The 13,635-nt window shown below is 42.8% G+C and overlaps 1 protein-coding gene across 1 annotated transcript; it reads left to right on the top strand.

Annotated features, from left to right (window-relative positions):
• The first annotated feature begins 49 nt into the window (after positions 1-49).
• Positions 50-12,489, top strand: Prok2 (prokineticin 2). The gene is made up of 3 exons (XM_013010427.1): positions 50-142; positions 3,395-3,520; positions 12,012-12,489. Exons 1-3 carry the CDS (start codon positions 53-55, stop codon positions 12,114-12,116), a joined length of 321 nt encoding a protein of 106 aa, XP_012865881.1. The 5' UTR covers positions 50-52; the 3' UTR covers positions 12,117-12,489.
• Positions 12,490-13,635: the final 1,146 nt, after the last annotated feature.

A 13,635-nucleotide genomic window follows, 5' to 3' on the forward strand; every position in this document is an offset into this window, starting at 1 on the left:
TCCCCGATCCCCCAACGGCTCCAACCGCCGCCCGGTCCCGTCCGACGGCGCCATGAGGAGCCCGCGCTGCGTCCCGCGGCTGCTGCTGCTGCTGCTGCTGCTGCTCACGCCCCCAGCAGGAGACGCGGCGGTCATCACCGGGGTAAGTAGCCAGGCGGGACCCACCTGTCCCCTCGCTGTGCGCCCCCGGGGTGCGTCCGGGGCCGGGGAACAGCTGAAAGGGGGACCCTCCCCCGGGGGTGCGCGAGGGCCTTCCCATGCGTGCGTGCGTGCATGCGGACACCTGTCTTCGTTGGCCTCGGCGCCCCTGGGGCCAGTGCGACGGGGAGCCCTGCAATTAAAAAAAAATGACCGGAGCGCTCCCCCCATCAACGTCTCTCCCCGCCACCTGGCTCTGCTTTGCCATTGAGCCGAGAGAAGTTTCTTTTGACGATCTTCTCAAGTTCTGTTCGAGGCGCTGGAGCCCCACTCTTAGATTTGGACGACCCCTCCCTGAAATGCAAAGCAGTACGAGGAGCCCTGCCCCTCCCCCCGCCCCCAGCCACTCCAGGCTTTATCCGGCGCTCCCCACACGTCCGTCTTCCGCAGAAACCCCCTTGAAATAACTTGGGTCAGGGCCATCTGAGCGATTTGAAAAGCAATTGAGAGCTTTTCATACTGGGTTCCGGAGCTTCCCCACCCCTCCGCGTCCCCCCCTACTTTTTCTCCTAAAGTGGTCTTGGGGTCTTCCACCCCCACCCCGGTGAATGTTTTCCCTTTCTGATTCCCGATCGAGGACCTGGTGCCCAGTGGTGTCGTGGACAGCCACTGATCACACTTACTCGAGGCCACGAGGCAACTGACCCCTAGTTTTGAACAGTTTTCCTTTCGTGTTCCAGACCAAAAATGAGCTTATGGCCACAGAATATAAAGGCTTAGTTTACACCAACGATGCAAAACCTCTCCTGTTTGCTGTTTGTCCAGCAGCTTCACGGTTCCTAAGGGCTAAAGTAATTTACTTAATTAAACCCATTTATTTACTTCATTAAATCACTTCAAATACGGAAGTGCACGTTGTAGGACTGTAAACATATGTATTTGGAAGGGTTGATGCCAAGATCATGAAGTGCCCTTTTACTGAAAGGAAATGCCACTGTCTCTTGATACACATAAAATTATTTTGTCTCTGGATTCCTTAACAAGTGTAGGGTATTTTGAATGATTGTGTCTGGTTATATCCAGTAGCTATTTAATTATATGCTTTGTGGTGTTTATTAGAATAGAGACTTAAAAAAATATTTGTATAGCTGTGTCAGTAGCAAGTCTGTGTATGGGAACAAAAGTTTCTACAGGTCTTTCTAATTGAAACATGATTTTCCCCCCTCTTCCCCTGCTGGTCCATTTTAAATGACTCTTAATCCTCTGAGCCCGATTCCTTTGCAATATAAGTATCTTTTTGTTCCATTCACAGAATGACACTCTTTGAATAGACGTGCAATGGGTTAAGGATGTGGGGCATTAGGAAACAGTTGTCCAATTAAAAATATATAAACTTAGGCAATTCTTTGTAAGTTTCTCAAGAACTGAAGCTCTTGTTACAAAACCATTTTTTTTATTACATTGGATATTTATCTGCCGGAGAGATTCACATAGGGCTTATTGTATAGTTGTGTGCTGTTGTTGTTTTTGTTGTTGCTTTAGCCCAGTGTTACAAAAAGAAGATTGTTTTTAAGGCTCTCTAAAGCAACATAGCAATAAAATGTAGTTATGTCTCCCTGACAGGCACCATCTGGATTCAAATGAAAAACTCAATGACTTACCTAGATTTATTGTGTTACAGGATGCTAACCTCTAAGTGATTGATTGAATTTTAAAAGATTTTGGCTGGATTTTTTTTTATTGTCTTATACAAAAAATTGGTGGGGTTTGAGAATTGAGGATATTGAGCATCTGTTGAAATAAAATACTAGCTGGAACTTCCACCTTAAGTATTTAGTTTTTTAAAGTAATATGTGTGTATGCATTCTGAAATTGATTTATATATTGATATAGGTTTGTTACAATAACATTGGCAAAAACTGTTGACTTTCATGTATGGAATGTAGTGATCATATATGCAGATTCCTGACATACTGATAACATTTGGACAATGGAAATGTTTAGCTATTGTCCTATAAAATACAAACCACTCCAAGTGAACATCATGCCCTTCTAGCTGCATGTGTGTTTTAAATTGACCGAGGAAAAAGAAATTTCTTATGAAGGAAGTAAACAACTTTCAAAGCAACATAATAAATTGGCCAGTTATAATGAAAATAATCCTAAGAATGTGTCCACAGATTTATGTATTGAGAGGTTATATGAAAGAACTGTTTCAGTTCTTTCCAATAAATGTACATTTAAGTTTATGCCTAAACTTTTACTCCATTGCACAAGTAGTATAGGATACTTTTACCTTATCACTCACAGATCAAACAAAACATCCTTGTTTGTGTTGGGTCTGGGCAAGAAAATAGTTCTTCAGATCCATTTTCATGGAGATAAATTTGGACTTCATTGTTTTCATTCCTTACTGTGTAGAAAACTCCTCCAGAGCTGGTTCTGTGGTTGTATGTACTTACAGTTTTTATACCTGGAGCAGGTGTCCTGAGTAGTTACTGTTGCCACTTGCATATGCTAATCTGGTGGATTTTTATGGGAGTGCACCCCCCACACTCTTGTACTTTACATATCAGGATATTCCAAGCCAGCAATGTCTTTGTGTTGAGTTATTCATCTAAAAAAAGAAGAGGATATGGCATATATCTTGATCTGTCCATTTCTAATGTCGGATCTTTCCTTCAAGAGGAAATGGTGCAAAACCAAGTTAGCTGTGTGAAAAACAGCAAGTCTCATGAACCAAAATGCAAATATTTGAAAGGGAAAATGAGCACTTCTGAAATTTACATCAGTGTCTTTATGCATCTGGAGTATTTCATGCCAGATTTAGAGACCGTTTAAATCTCTTTTTAAAAATTAGGCCCAATGTATTCTGCAGTTAATAGTCATAAAATCCCGTGGTTCGATTTATGTAGTTCCTAATGGCCATGTATATTGGAGGCCTAATATAGACTCATTCTTCAATGTCAACACTAGTTCAGCCATAAAATGCTAGAGAAAGAGAGCTAATTTTTTTTAAATGTCACCTTTAAGATTTTCATCGTGTGGGGGCTGTGATTTAGCCTGTAACTGAAAAAACTGGAAAAATCAGATCAGATTTCATTGTAGAGCAAATGAAGCTGATAGTTCTTTTCTGCCCACGTTTTATTGAAACCGTAGCCTTTCGATATTCAAAGAGTATTTTCTCAGCTAATCTCCAATTTTCCCCAAGTCTCTCCTGCTATCTACATCCCTGTGTTTCTTTCTTGTCTTGCAGGCCTGCGACAAGGACCCCCAATGTGGCGGAGGAATGTGCTGTGCTGTTAGTATCTGGGTTAAGAGCATAAGGATTTGCACACCGATGGGCAAATTGGGTGACAGCTGCCATCCACTGACTCGTAAAGTTAGTATCTGTGTGTACCTTCCCAGTGCGTCTCTGTATTGCCGTACCTTGACTTCTAGCAAGAGAGCGTTAACAATGGATAATGTATACAATGAATTGTACCCTCAGACTTCCTCTTGCAGTGACTTTTTTTCCTACCATTGTTCTCATGGTATTAGAAATACTACCAAAGTAATTTGTAGTACATGGACTCGTGAGGAATTACATTGGACAAAAAAAAAAAAAGTGTTATCCACGCGCATGCGTCTTTGCAAAACTCAAAGTATCAACGTGGTAGAAAAGACTTGACCTATTGATAAGACAGAAGAAAATAGGTATATGTTTAGCTTTGGTGAGAAAAGCACCAATAATGTAATTATTCTTATGCTTTCTTGTTTTGTGTTATTTCTTGGACACAAAGATCTTATTATTTATTTCAGGCTGACCTGAAAACTCTATGTAGCCCAAACTGGTCTGGAACTAGTGGTCTTCCTGCCTCAGCCTCCCGAGTGCTGGGATTACAGTCCTGTATCACCATGCCTGGTCAAGTACTGTTCTATTATTTTTTCCCTCCGTTTCTCCAGGGTACATTGGTCCTGATTTTAGAAATCAGTGACACTTTCAAATTTCAAATGATCAGGTTGGCAAAGCAGTTGGCAGTGAACAGCATGACCCCAAACCTATGGGAATAGACTGGACCCCATTTCAGAAACTGTCCCTAGGGGTTGCCGTAGATTTGCATTACATCAGGAAGCTGTGTGGACCTGGAGTGTCCTTGCCCTGTACGTGGTAACACAGTATGGGCTCAGCAACATCTCCCAGGATGTCTTCCTTTGGTCTACCTATCAGCCATTCAGAGGCACAGAGAGGAGATCCAGGCCAGGAAGCCTGTCCAGAGCTCAGCTGTGCTGTTGGGGGTGCTCATTGTACATTGTATCCTCTCATTCATTGGAAAACAGATTGGATATTCTTGAACCAAGCAGAATTCTATCTCTTGCCCACTCCCTCCCCCCTTTTTTCACATATGATCAAGATGTACTAGAACCAGACATCTTGCCTGTCATCCACAGTCCCTGGTAATACTATTCTGATCTTCTCCGCATGTTGCTGAGGTTTCCCGGTGAGGGCTGGAATGTGGATGATGGTTGTTTGGGGAGGAGTGGTCAATCCGCAAACTTTGCTTGCTGCCGGCTTTCCTGTGGTTGCCTTGTGAAATGCTTGGGGTTAGGCCTAAGTGATGCTTCCCTGGGGTTTCGCCATTCCACAGCACTCACTGCTAAACGTGACATGCACCTTTTTACTCTTGGACACTTTAAGACAGAAAAGGTTTCAAACTGTATGAGTCATCTGCCCCAATGCCAAACTCAACACAAGCAGGTGAGGCTGCAGCCCCGGTGCCTTCGTCCCTCTTCCTGACTCTGGGCCCTCCTTCCTAAAGGCATTGTCTGAAACGTTTTGCTTTTTCTGCTTTAGGAACTACCTTTTTATGTATTGTTGGTATCACTCTGTAGAGGGAACAGAAGCAACAAGGCTAAGCACGTGGCTTGTGTTAATAACAGTAATGGTTGGGGCTTGGTAAGGGCAGCAATGTGTCAGATACGCTGCAGTGAACGTCTTCTCTGTAGTTCTTGCACAATTGTCACTGCAAGTCTGAGCGCCATGGAGGCTGATCTTTGTCACACTCCACATAGGACAGCACTAAGCCTCAGAGGTATTCACTGGCTAGCTGGGGTCACACAAGCTCTATGTAAGAGAAAGTACCCCAGGTACCCCTTCTTTCTGTCACTCCAGTCTGTGTCCCTGGGCTTTTGTGCTCATGTGGCTTCCAGTATATGAGCCACAGCTCCACTTCTGGCTTTTTGATGGTTAAGTGGAGATAAGAGTCTGGCAGATTGTTTTTCCCAGGCTGGTTTTAAACTGTATTTCTCAGATTGAGGCTTCTGGGTAGCTAGGATGACAGGCATAAGCTACTGGCAACCCAGCTCTGATGTTCTGTTTTTATCCACCAGTCTAGGAATGAAATCTTTAAACAACAGATTATGGTTATCATAATAAAAATGAAGCATTCAAATCATAGACACACTGAGTAGAAAGGTTTTTGAGACCAGGTACTGGTGGCTCATTTTGTAAGATTCTTTTCTCCGCTAAGGGACACTTTCATAACACCTGTGAGCGCAGCCAAGACAGGAATTAGGCAGATGTCAGCTCAGGCATGCACCCAGGTAGACAACAAAAATAACCAGCAAAAACCAAGGTTGGAGGAATGGCTCAAATAGTAGAGCACCACTCTAGCAAACATGAGGCCCTGAGTTCAAATTCCAATACAAAAGAGAGACAAGGTTTCAGATTAGGTTTTAACCTTCTCTCCATTTAAATGTCTACTTGAAAGGTAGCTAGAGTGTGATTTTATAACCCTTTTTTCCATATTGAAATTGGGATATTTTGATGAGCTTTTTAAACACTGGGTACCAGAGTTATTATTTGTTCCAAATGAAATTACCTGTTCTGGGGGGAAATGTAATTTCTTCCATAATGTCTCTGAACTATATTCTCTTCAAAATCAATCAATAAAAAAAGGTTTTCATAAACATACATTATGAAACATACACAGATACATGTTTACTAAGAAAGGACAATATTTTCTAAACACATTCTCCTTGGCAGTACTAAGGTTTAAACACTGGGCCTCGAGTTTGCGAGGCAAGTACCCTAATCCTTGAGCAATGCCCTCAGCCTTTCTTGCTTTCATTTGTTTTGAGGGTCTCACACTTTTGCCCATGCTGGCCTCAGACTTTGATCCTCCTGTTTCCCTCTCCAAGTAGCTAGGATGATAAGCATGAACTAACAGACCCCACATATTACTGAAGTTAAGGTCTCACTCATTTTTAACTTTTGCCTCCAACTGAAATCCTCCTGTCTCTGCTTCTTGTTCTAAATGCAATTTAGAGTAAGTAACAGTTTTAACGTATTTATTAACACATAATAAATGCATGGCTTACACAACCTTTGTTTATATTGTTTGGTTTTGAGACAGGTTCTTAAACTCACTGTCTTCCTGCCTTAACCTCAGCAGTGCTAAGATTACAGGCATGTACCACCAAGGTCGACTAGCCTGTTGCCCTTTCGTAAACCCCATTTTCTCTGTAACAGTATTGCAGTTTGAGTGAGAATCATGCCATTGCAGGGTGGGGAAGTATGAGGGATTGACCTCAGGGCCTCCTGCTTGCTACAAATGCCACATCTCTAGCCCTAAGAAACATACGTTTCTGAAAGCTTTGGTAACTGGGAGAATTTGCTGCTTGCATTTCCAGGCTAATAGGAATTAAGATTGAGTATTCAAATGATTTGAAAGTAAACTGTCAAGTTTGGACTGAACGTACTGTGGCAAGCATTTTTTTGTGTAGCCGTAGCTATGAGATACCTATGGGCTTGGTCACCTGATGTTGGGGAATGCAGTAGTGTGTATAATCTCAGCAGGCGTAGTCACAGACGGCAGGGGAGGAGGGATAGGACCATGTCTGGTGCTATTAAGAAAGGCTATATGGAGAAAAGGGGAGATACACACACTGGATCTTGAATAAGGCACCTGGGTTTGAATAAGAGAAGGCAGGCAATCTGGAGTCAAGGGAACTGCAGCGTTCTGTTAATCCTTACGTTCTCTGTAATCCTGGAGGTAGATTATGTTGTTGCCTATGTTGAATTTTTAATAAGCAAAAGAATACAACCACACCTGTAATCCCAGCTACACAGAAAGCTGAAAGGGAGGATCTCAAGTCAACCAATACAAAGCAAAAACAAACAAACAAAAAACCTGGTCACTGAGCAGGGTGGCCTATACCTGTCATTGCAGCTAGCCAAGTAGCATAAATAGGAGGATTGTAGTCCAGGCTAGCCTAGACAAAAAGCAAGACTCTATCTGAAAAATACTGAAAGCACAACAAATTGAAGGCGAGGCTGAAGTGGTAGAGTGCTTGCTTGACACAGATGAAGCCTTGAGTTCAAACTCAAGTACTACAACTAATTGAATGACCCCAGTACTGCAAATCAATGCCTGATTTTTTTTTTAAAGAATACAAAGATATGTTGGGGAGTTTCACAAGAACGTTTGACCTTGTAAACACACAACCAGGGTTCCTCCCTCCCAACCCAAGAGCAGCCTGCCCCTTCAGTATCCTTGGCTGCGTGGTAACTCTGTGCTTGGCAGCTTGAATCAAGCTGGGCCTGCTCAGTGCCAAGCACATGGGAGCAAATGGTGTGAAGTGATGCTACAGTATCCAGCGAGGAAGAGAGCCTGCATCTGTATTAGGGGTAGATGTCACAGGCATTTGGCAGACAATTGCCTTTAAATTTTTTTGTTATTATACAGGTGACATACAGAAGGGTTCTCGTTACATAAGTCAAGTAAAGCATACATTTCTTTTTGGACAATGTCACGCCCTTCCCTTGCTCTCTCCCAGTTTTTTCCTCCCATCCTCACCCACAAGTCCATTTTCAACATAGTGTCTAGTGAGCTCCACTGCTGCATTTGTTCGCCCTTTATCACTCCATTTCTGTGCCCCTTTACTTTCCCAAAGACAGAAAAATGAACAAACAAGACGAAAAGAAATAAAGACAAAGGAAACAAACATCTTGTTTCCATTCCCTGGGATTCATTTTGGTAAATATTATTTTATATGATCAGAGGTACAAAGGCATTGTGCCTTTGTGTCTCTCCCCTCCCACTCCCCGCCATCCCTCCCCCCACCCAAAGTATCCTCATTTGGACTCACTGTATGTGACTGCCTAGAAACCTGTATAATGTATTGCATCTCATGGTATTTTAGATCTAGCTTCCACACATGAAAGAAAGCGCACACCGTTTATCTCTTGCTTGTTTACCTCACATAACATGATTTGTTCTAGGTCTATCCATTTAAAATATATCCTTAGATAACTTCTTTTTGAAGTAATAGCAGAAATTTAATTTTACTCGATATGCCTTTTAAATTTTTTATTGTTATTATAAAGGTGATATACAGAGGGGCTGCAGTTACCTGAGTCAGGTAGAGAATACATTTCTTTTGAAGAATGTCACCCCTCCCCTCCAGCCCTCCCAGTTTTTCTCTCCCATCCCCACCCACAAGTCCTATAGTTCATTTTCAGCATAGTGTCTCGTGAGTACCGTGGCTGCATTTGTTAACCCTCTGTCCCTCCATTTTTGTGTCTTGGCCTTGCCTTATTCTCCCAAAGTCATATAAATGAAAAAAAAAACAGAACAAAAAGAAAACAAAACAACAACAAAAAAAGAAAAAAGAATTCCTGTATTCATTTCCTGAAGTTCATTTGGATGAATATTAGTTTACGGAATCAGATGCATGGAGGCTTTGTGCCTTTCTGTTCCTCTCCTAAAAGTGTCCTCCTCTAGTCTGGCTGTGTGTGAACACCTAATCAGACACGTAGGATTGAGATCTAGCTTCCACATAGGAGAGAAAACACGCACTGCTTGTCTCTGAGCTTGGCTTACCTCACTTCACATGATCTGTTCTAGGTCCATTTAAAATACTTCCTTAGATGTCTTCTGTACCCGGTCTTCTGTACAAAGACCGCGGCCATGGCCTCCTCTTCTGAGGAGCTGGAGTCCAGGCATGGTGGCAGTTGAGAGGAAAGACAAAGTTAGACCTGACCAACCATCACCCAGCTCCTGTTCTCCCTAGCTGGGTGACCTTCACTGTCACAGAGAGCTGCTTTGCCAGTCCCAAAGGAAAAGGAAAATCTGGCCCTTGGGTTTGGGGTGATGTTTATAGCTGTGAATCCCAGCCCAGGGTCAACAGATAGTATTCTGTTTCCTTTCTGCTGCTTCCAAGGCCTTAGCAGCCCAGAGTAATGGCAGTGACATGATGCATGAAGCTCAGACTGTGGACACTGTGTGGGTACTTCCTAGTCCTGGGAACTATCCCTCTGTCATTGTTAACATGTCAGCAGGACACTGTGGCAAATTCGTACGAACCCTAGCTTCTCAGGAGCCTGAGATCTGAGTACCACAGTTTGGAGCCAGCCCCGGCAGAAAAGCCGAGGAGATTTTTGTCTCCAATTACCCAGCAAAAAGCAGAAAGTGGAGGTGTGGCACAAGTAGTAGAGCACCAACCATAAGGGCAAAAGCCAAGCAAGAATGCCTCATCATGACAAGGGGCCTCTACTGCACATCATCGCTATACACTCAGCACCAAAAACCGTAACACTCTGACACACTGCCGAGTTCTCACTTACTTTGGACTCATTGTTCTTGAGTTTTGCTTCCTGTGGTCTGTTTTTTCTCATCCTCAGCGCTGTGGACATTTTGAGCCAGGTCAGTCTGTGTTGTGAAGGGCTCTCTTGGTGTTTCAGGATGGTCAGCAACATTTCTGGCTTCTCCTCGCCGAATGTGAATAGCTGCCAGTTGTTAACAATTAGGAATATCCTTGTATATTGCCATGTGTCCCCTGGGGGCACATGGAGCCTGGTTGAGAAGATTGAGCCTGATTGAGAAAAGCACCTTCCTGTTCAGGTGTGTGATGCTTGGCACCTCAGAGTCTGCGGTTCTAAACCCATTGTAAAGGCCATTGATGGTCACTGCACACACCGTCTACTTGTAAGGCAATCCAGCTGAGCCCACCTCCTACCCCATACCCCATACCATGACTCACACAGTGGCAGAACCATTCTGAGCACAAGTCTGCACTGCTCCAATGGGCAGCGTGCTTGTGCGGAGACACTGGAAGTAAGGACGTACCAAAAAGACAAAGGCACTAAGATAGCTCAGCACGTCCGTCCGGCCATGCCTGTTGACTTGCCCAATGCTCCCCGCCCTCCTTTACTTCCCTTTCTCCCCTTTGTGTTTATTGATGTCAGTCATCTCCTGACCCTTCCAGAGCCATTTTGCAAATGGAAGGCAGGAAAGAAGAATGAAGAAGAGAAGAAAAAGGAAAAAGGAGGTAAGAATGCAAGCATGGTGTCACGGAGAGATAAGCCCAGAATTATTAGCTTTGACTCTCCCCTCCCCACCCCCCATCCATAGAATTGGGTCCGTGCTATCAGTTTGATGTTCAATATTAGGTTGGAATGGTTCTGCCACTGTCTGAAGATAGCCTTCTTATTGTGGAGAGACTTGGGTTTTGAGACTATCTGGTAGATGCAGCTCAGATTTTCCCACAAGGAGAGAGCGTTGGTGTGGGGTAGCCTCCTTGGGTAAGATGGTAGCACGCTGGCATGGTATCTGATAAAGCATTTGAGCCTGGAAGCTGAAGGAACACGAAGAATTTTTGAAGCCTCGTCTGTCGTAGTTGCCTGTGTCACATTACCCTGAATTGAAGCCTTTGGCCATCATCTTTTTCTTGTAGTAGTACAGCTCCAGAGCTGGCATTCGACACATTTTTCTTCTTTGGACTTTTTTTTTTTTGGCGACAAGGTCTTCTGTGTCCCCGTCTAGCCTTAAACCTAGAATCTTCCTGTTTTTGCCACCTTCTGAATGCTGGGTGTATAGGCATACTCCACCATGCCCAGCCACAGCATCAAACTTTCTTCATACAGCTTTTTTTTCTCTCTCTCCAGCTCTCAAGAACATTTCTGATCCTAGGGGAGGAGAAATGATTTGGTCTCTCCTGATTATAGAAATCATACATGATTTTGAGTGTGTTCTACTTCCTCTAGCACAAAGATCTACCATGATAGCTGCTGGTTCACTCACCTTATCCCAGCCTCACACATGCACAAAGCGGGTTGTGGAGTGACAGAATGAATCAGAGCTTTCTATCTGGGCCATCCTGGGTCCCATGGCCTAGCTTGTTGCATGTCTATAAATGGAGTTCCTCTTTCCACAATTTTCCTCTGTTCCTTAAAAAAAAAAAAAAACAACAAAATAGCACAAAGCAAAAAGCAACAGAAATTAGTCTCAGCTTTTCTGTTATTTCTATGCAAATGTGTAAATGTAAATATTACTGCTTGACTATGGATCAATTTGCTTGTTGATATAAGTATACCCATGGTATTGGACTCTTCTTATGGAGTTAAAGTAGAAGATCATACATATAAAAAAGAGAGAAAGAAAGAAAGAGAGAGAGAGAAAGAAAGAAAGAGAGAAAGAAAGAAGGAAAGAAAGAGAGAAAGAAAGGAAGAAGGAAAGAAGGAAAGAAAGAAAGAAAGAAAGAAAGAAAGAAAGAAAGAAAGAAAGAAAGAAAGAGAAAGAAAGAAAAGGACAAAAAACTTGGTATCTCTGGTCCAGTCCCAGCTAAGCTCAAGTCCCAGATCTGTGACCTTACGTGGCTTGTCTCTGTGCCTCTCTCTCTTAGCTGGAAAATGGGTACAGTTAAGCCACAGGCCCCCTTCACAAGGCCATGGTCAGGATGAGTATGGATGGCCACTAATTTGGCTTTCTATCAGTTCTTCCCATTGATAATCATAATTCACTAGCAATTACTGGAATCTGTCTGAAGAATGGTGGTGTTGGTTTTGCAACATTTTTCTGCTCTGACTCAGTTTTCTTCTGTTTTTCTTTTAGGTTCCATTTTTTGGGAGGAGAATGCACCATACTTGTCCATGTCTGCCAGGCTTGGCTTGTTTACGGACTTCATTTAACCGGTTTATTTGTCTAGCCCGAAAGTAATTGTGTTGGAGTAGAAACTTTAAATGTGAACAGCACACCATGTCTGTAACGTCTTGTGATTGTGCCAAACAAATAATGCCAGAGAGCTTTTTGCTTTCTCTACTTTCCAAGTAACTTCCCCCCCACACCCCCATCTTTGATTTTAAAGTGATTTTTTTTTGTTTTAATTGAAAAGAAATTTTGGTTTTTGGATGGAAATGCAAAGTGCAAAGCATTACGGGAACAGTTCTCATTTCTCTGTTTAGGTTTTGTTTAGGTTTTTCTTTTATGCCAGTAACTCGCCATTTTCAAGGAGGAGAATACGAACTGATACTTTTGTTAGAGACATTTTTTTCTTACCACTCCTTTCTCAACCCCTGCCCTAACTCCTCACACACACACACACACACATACACACATTTTATTCTCGCTGTCTTCTTATCGTTAAAGAACCTCAATACCTTTACTTTCTCCACCATTGGCCTTCCCACCACTTTAAAGTGGAGTTCTACCCCATTAGCATGTTAATGGAATTGCCAGTTAGAATTCAGCTGTTCCTCAGATTAGAGATACAACTTAATTCTGACTAAGGAGTTCATTTGAACTAAAGGCTTCAACTTCTCTTACGGAGTGAATATTGGAAGCAGTTCTAGAAGGTTCCTGAGCCTCCATAACCCAATGGACTTCAGTTGATTGGTACGAGGAAAGAACAGAACAGAAGTCCAATTAATATTGTCTAGATTGCTAGCTTTGGTATTTTATTTAAATAAAAGATATCATTCCCCATACAACATTACATTGGTTTCTCTTTATGACTTTTTTAAAAGTCTCCTAGTTAGAGATGTTCTCCAAAATGTCACTTGATGAGGAAGTATTGATTTTAATATTGCATAACACTAGTTACTATTCTACAATTGGTGTTGTTATTATTTAAATTTTTATTTGTAGCCCAAAAGTCTATTGTAGTAGATTTGCCTGATATCCTGACATTTGTGCTGGTATCAATAGCTCTGTGCAAAAATTCTGTATCAGAATAATGACAGTACTGTATATCACTTGATTATTTTAATATTATATCCTTACTTTCATCACGGTGGTCATCAGTCTTTATTACAAATAGGTGTCTGTGTAGGCTAATCTGAAATGGCGCAAAGACCGAGAAGTTATTAAACTAGCCCTAATGCTCTATTCATTTTCATGCGGGAAAGTTGTGTGTTCTCGTGAATTTTCAGGTTGTAAAACAATGAGAAAACCTGAGTCCTGAAGGAAAATGACAACATGAAAAACCGAGGGTCACAGTGAATGGAGACTGGGCCCTCCCGGCAACAGCTGAGGCGGGGGCTGGGTGCCAGCCAGACCCCATGCCCATGTGCTTTGGGCCTGGAAGAACCCGAAGGTAAATCGATTTAATGTCACCAATAAACCACATATGAGATGTGAAGTGTAACGGACTCCACTGGCCCATGCCCACCCACGGACTTTCCAAAACAACAACAATCCCTGGGGGATTGACAGCTGCCCCTGGCACGCCCTCTTTCCC

The sequence above is a fragment of the Dipodomys ordii genome, unplaced genomic scaffold (assembly GCF_000151885.1).
Source record: "Dipodomys ordii isolate 6190 unplaced genomic scaffold, Dord_2.0 Scaffold12, whole genome shotgun sequence".
Classification (NCBI taxonomy): domain Eukaryota; kingdom Metazoa; phylum Chordata; class Mammalia; order Rodentia; family Heteromyidae; genus Dipodomys; species Dipodomys ordii.

Bases quoted from the DNA above. Each gene is read 5' to 3' on its own strand.
- Prok2 (XM_013010427.1), top strand. From the start codon at position 53: ATGAGGAGCCCGCGCTGCGTCCCGCGGCTGCTGCTGCTGCTGCTGCTG. The intron at 143-3,394 runs GTAAGTAGCCAG...CTTGTCTTGCAG, and splicing joins ACGCGGCGGTCATCACCGGG to GCCTGCGACAAGGACCCCCA. The intron at 3,521-12,011 runs GTTAGTATCTGT...TTTTTCTTTTAG, and splicing joins GCCATCCACTGACTCGTAAA to GTTCCATTTTTTGGGAGGAG.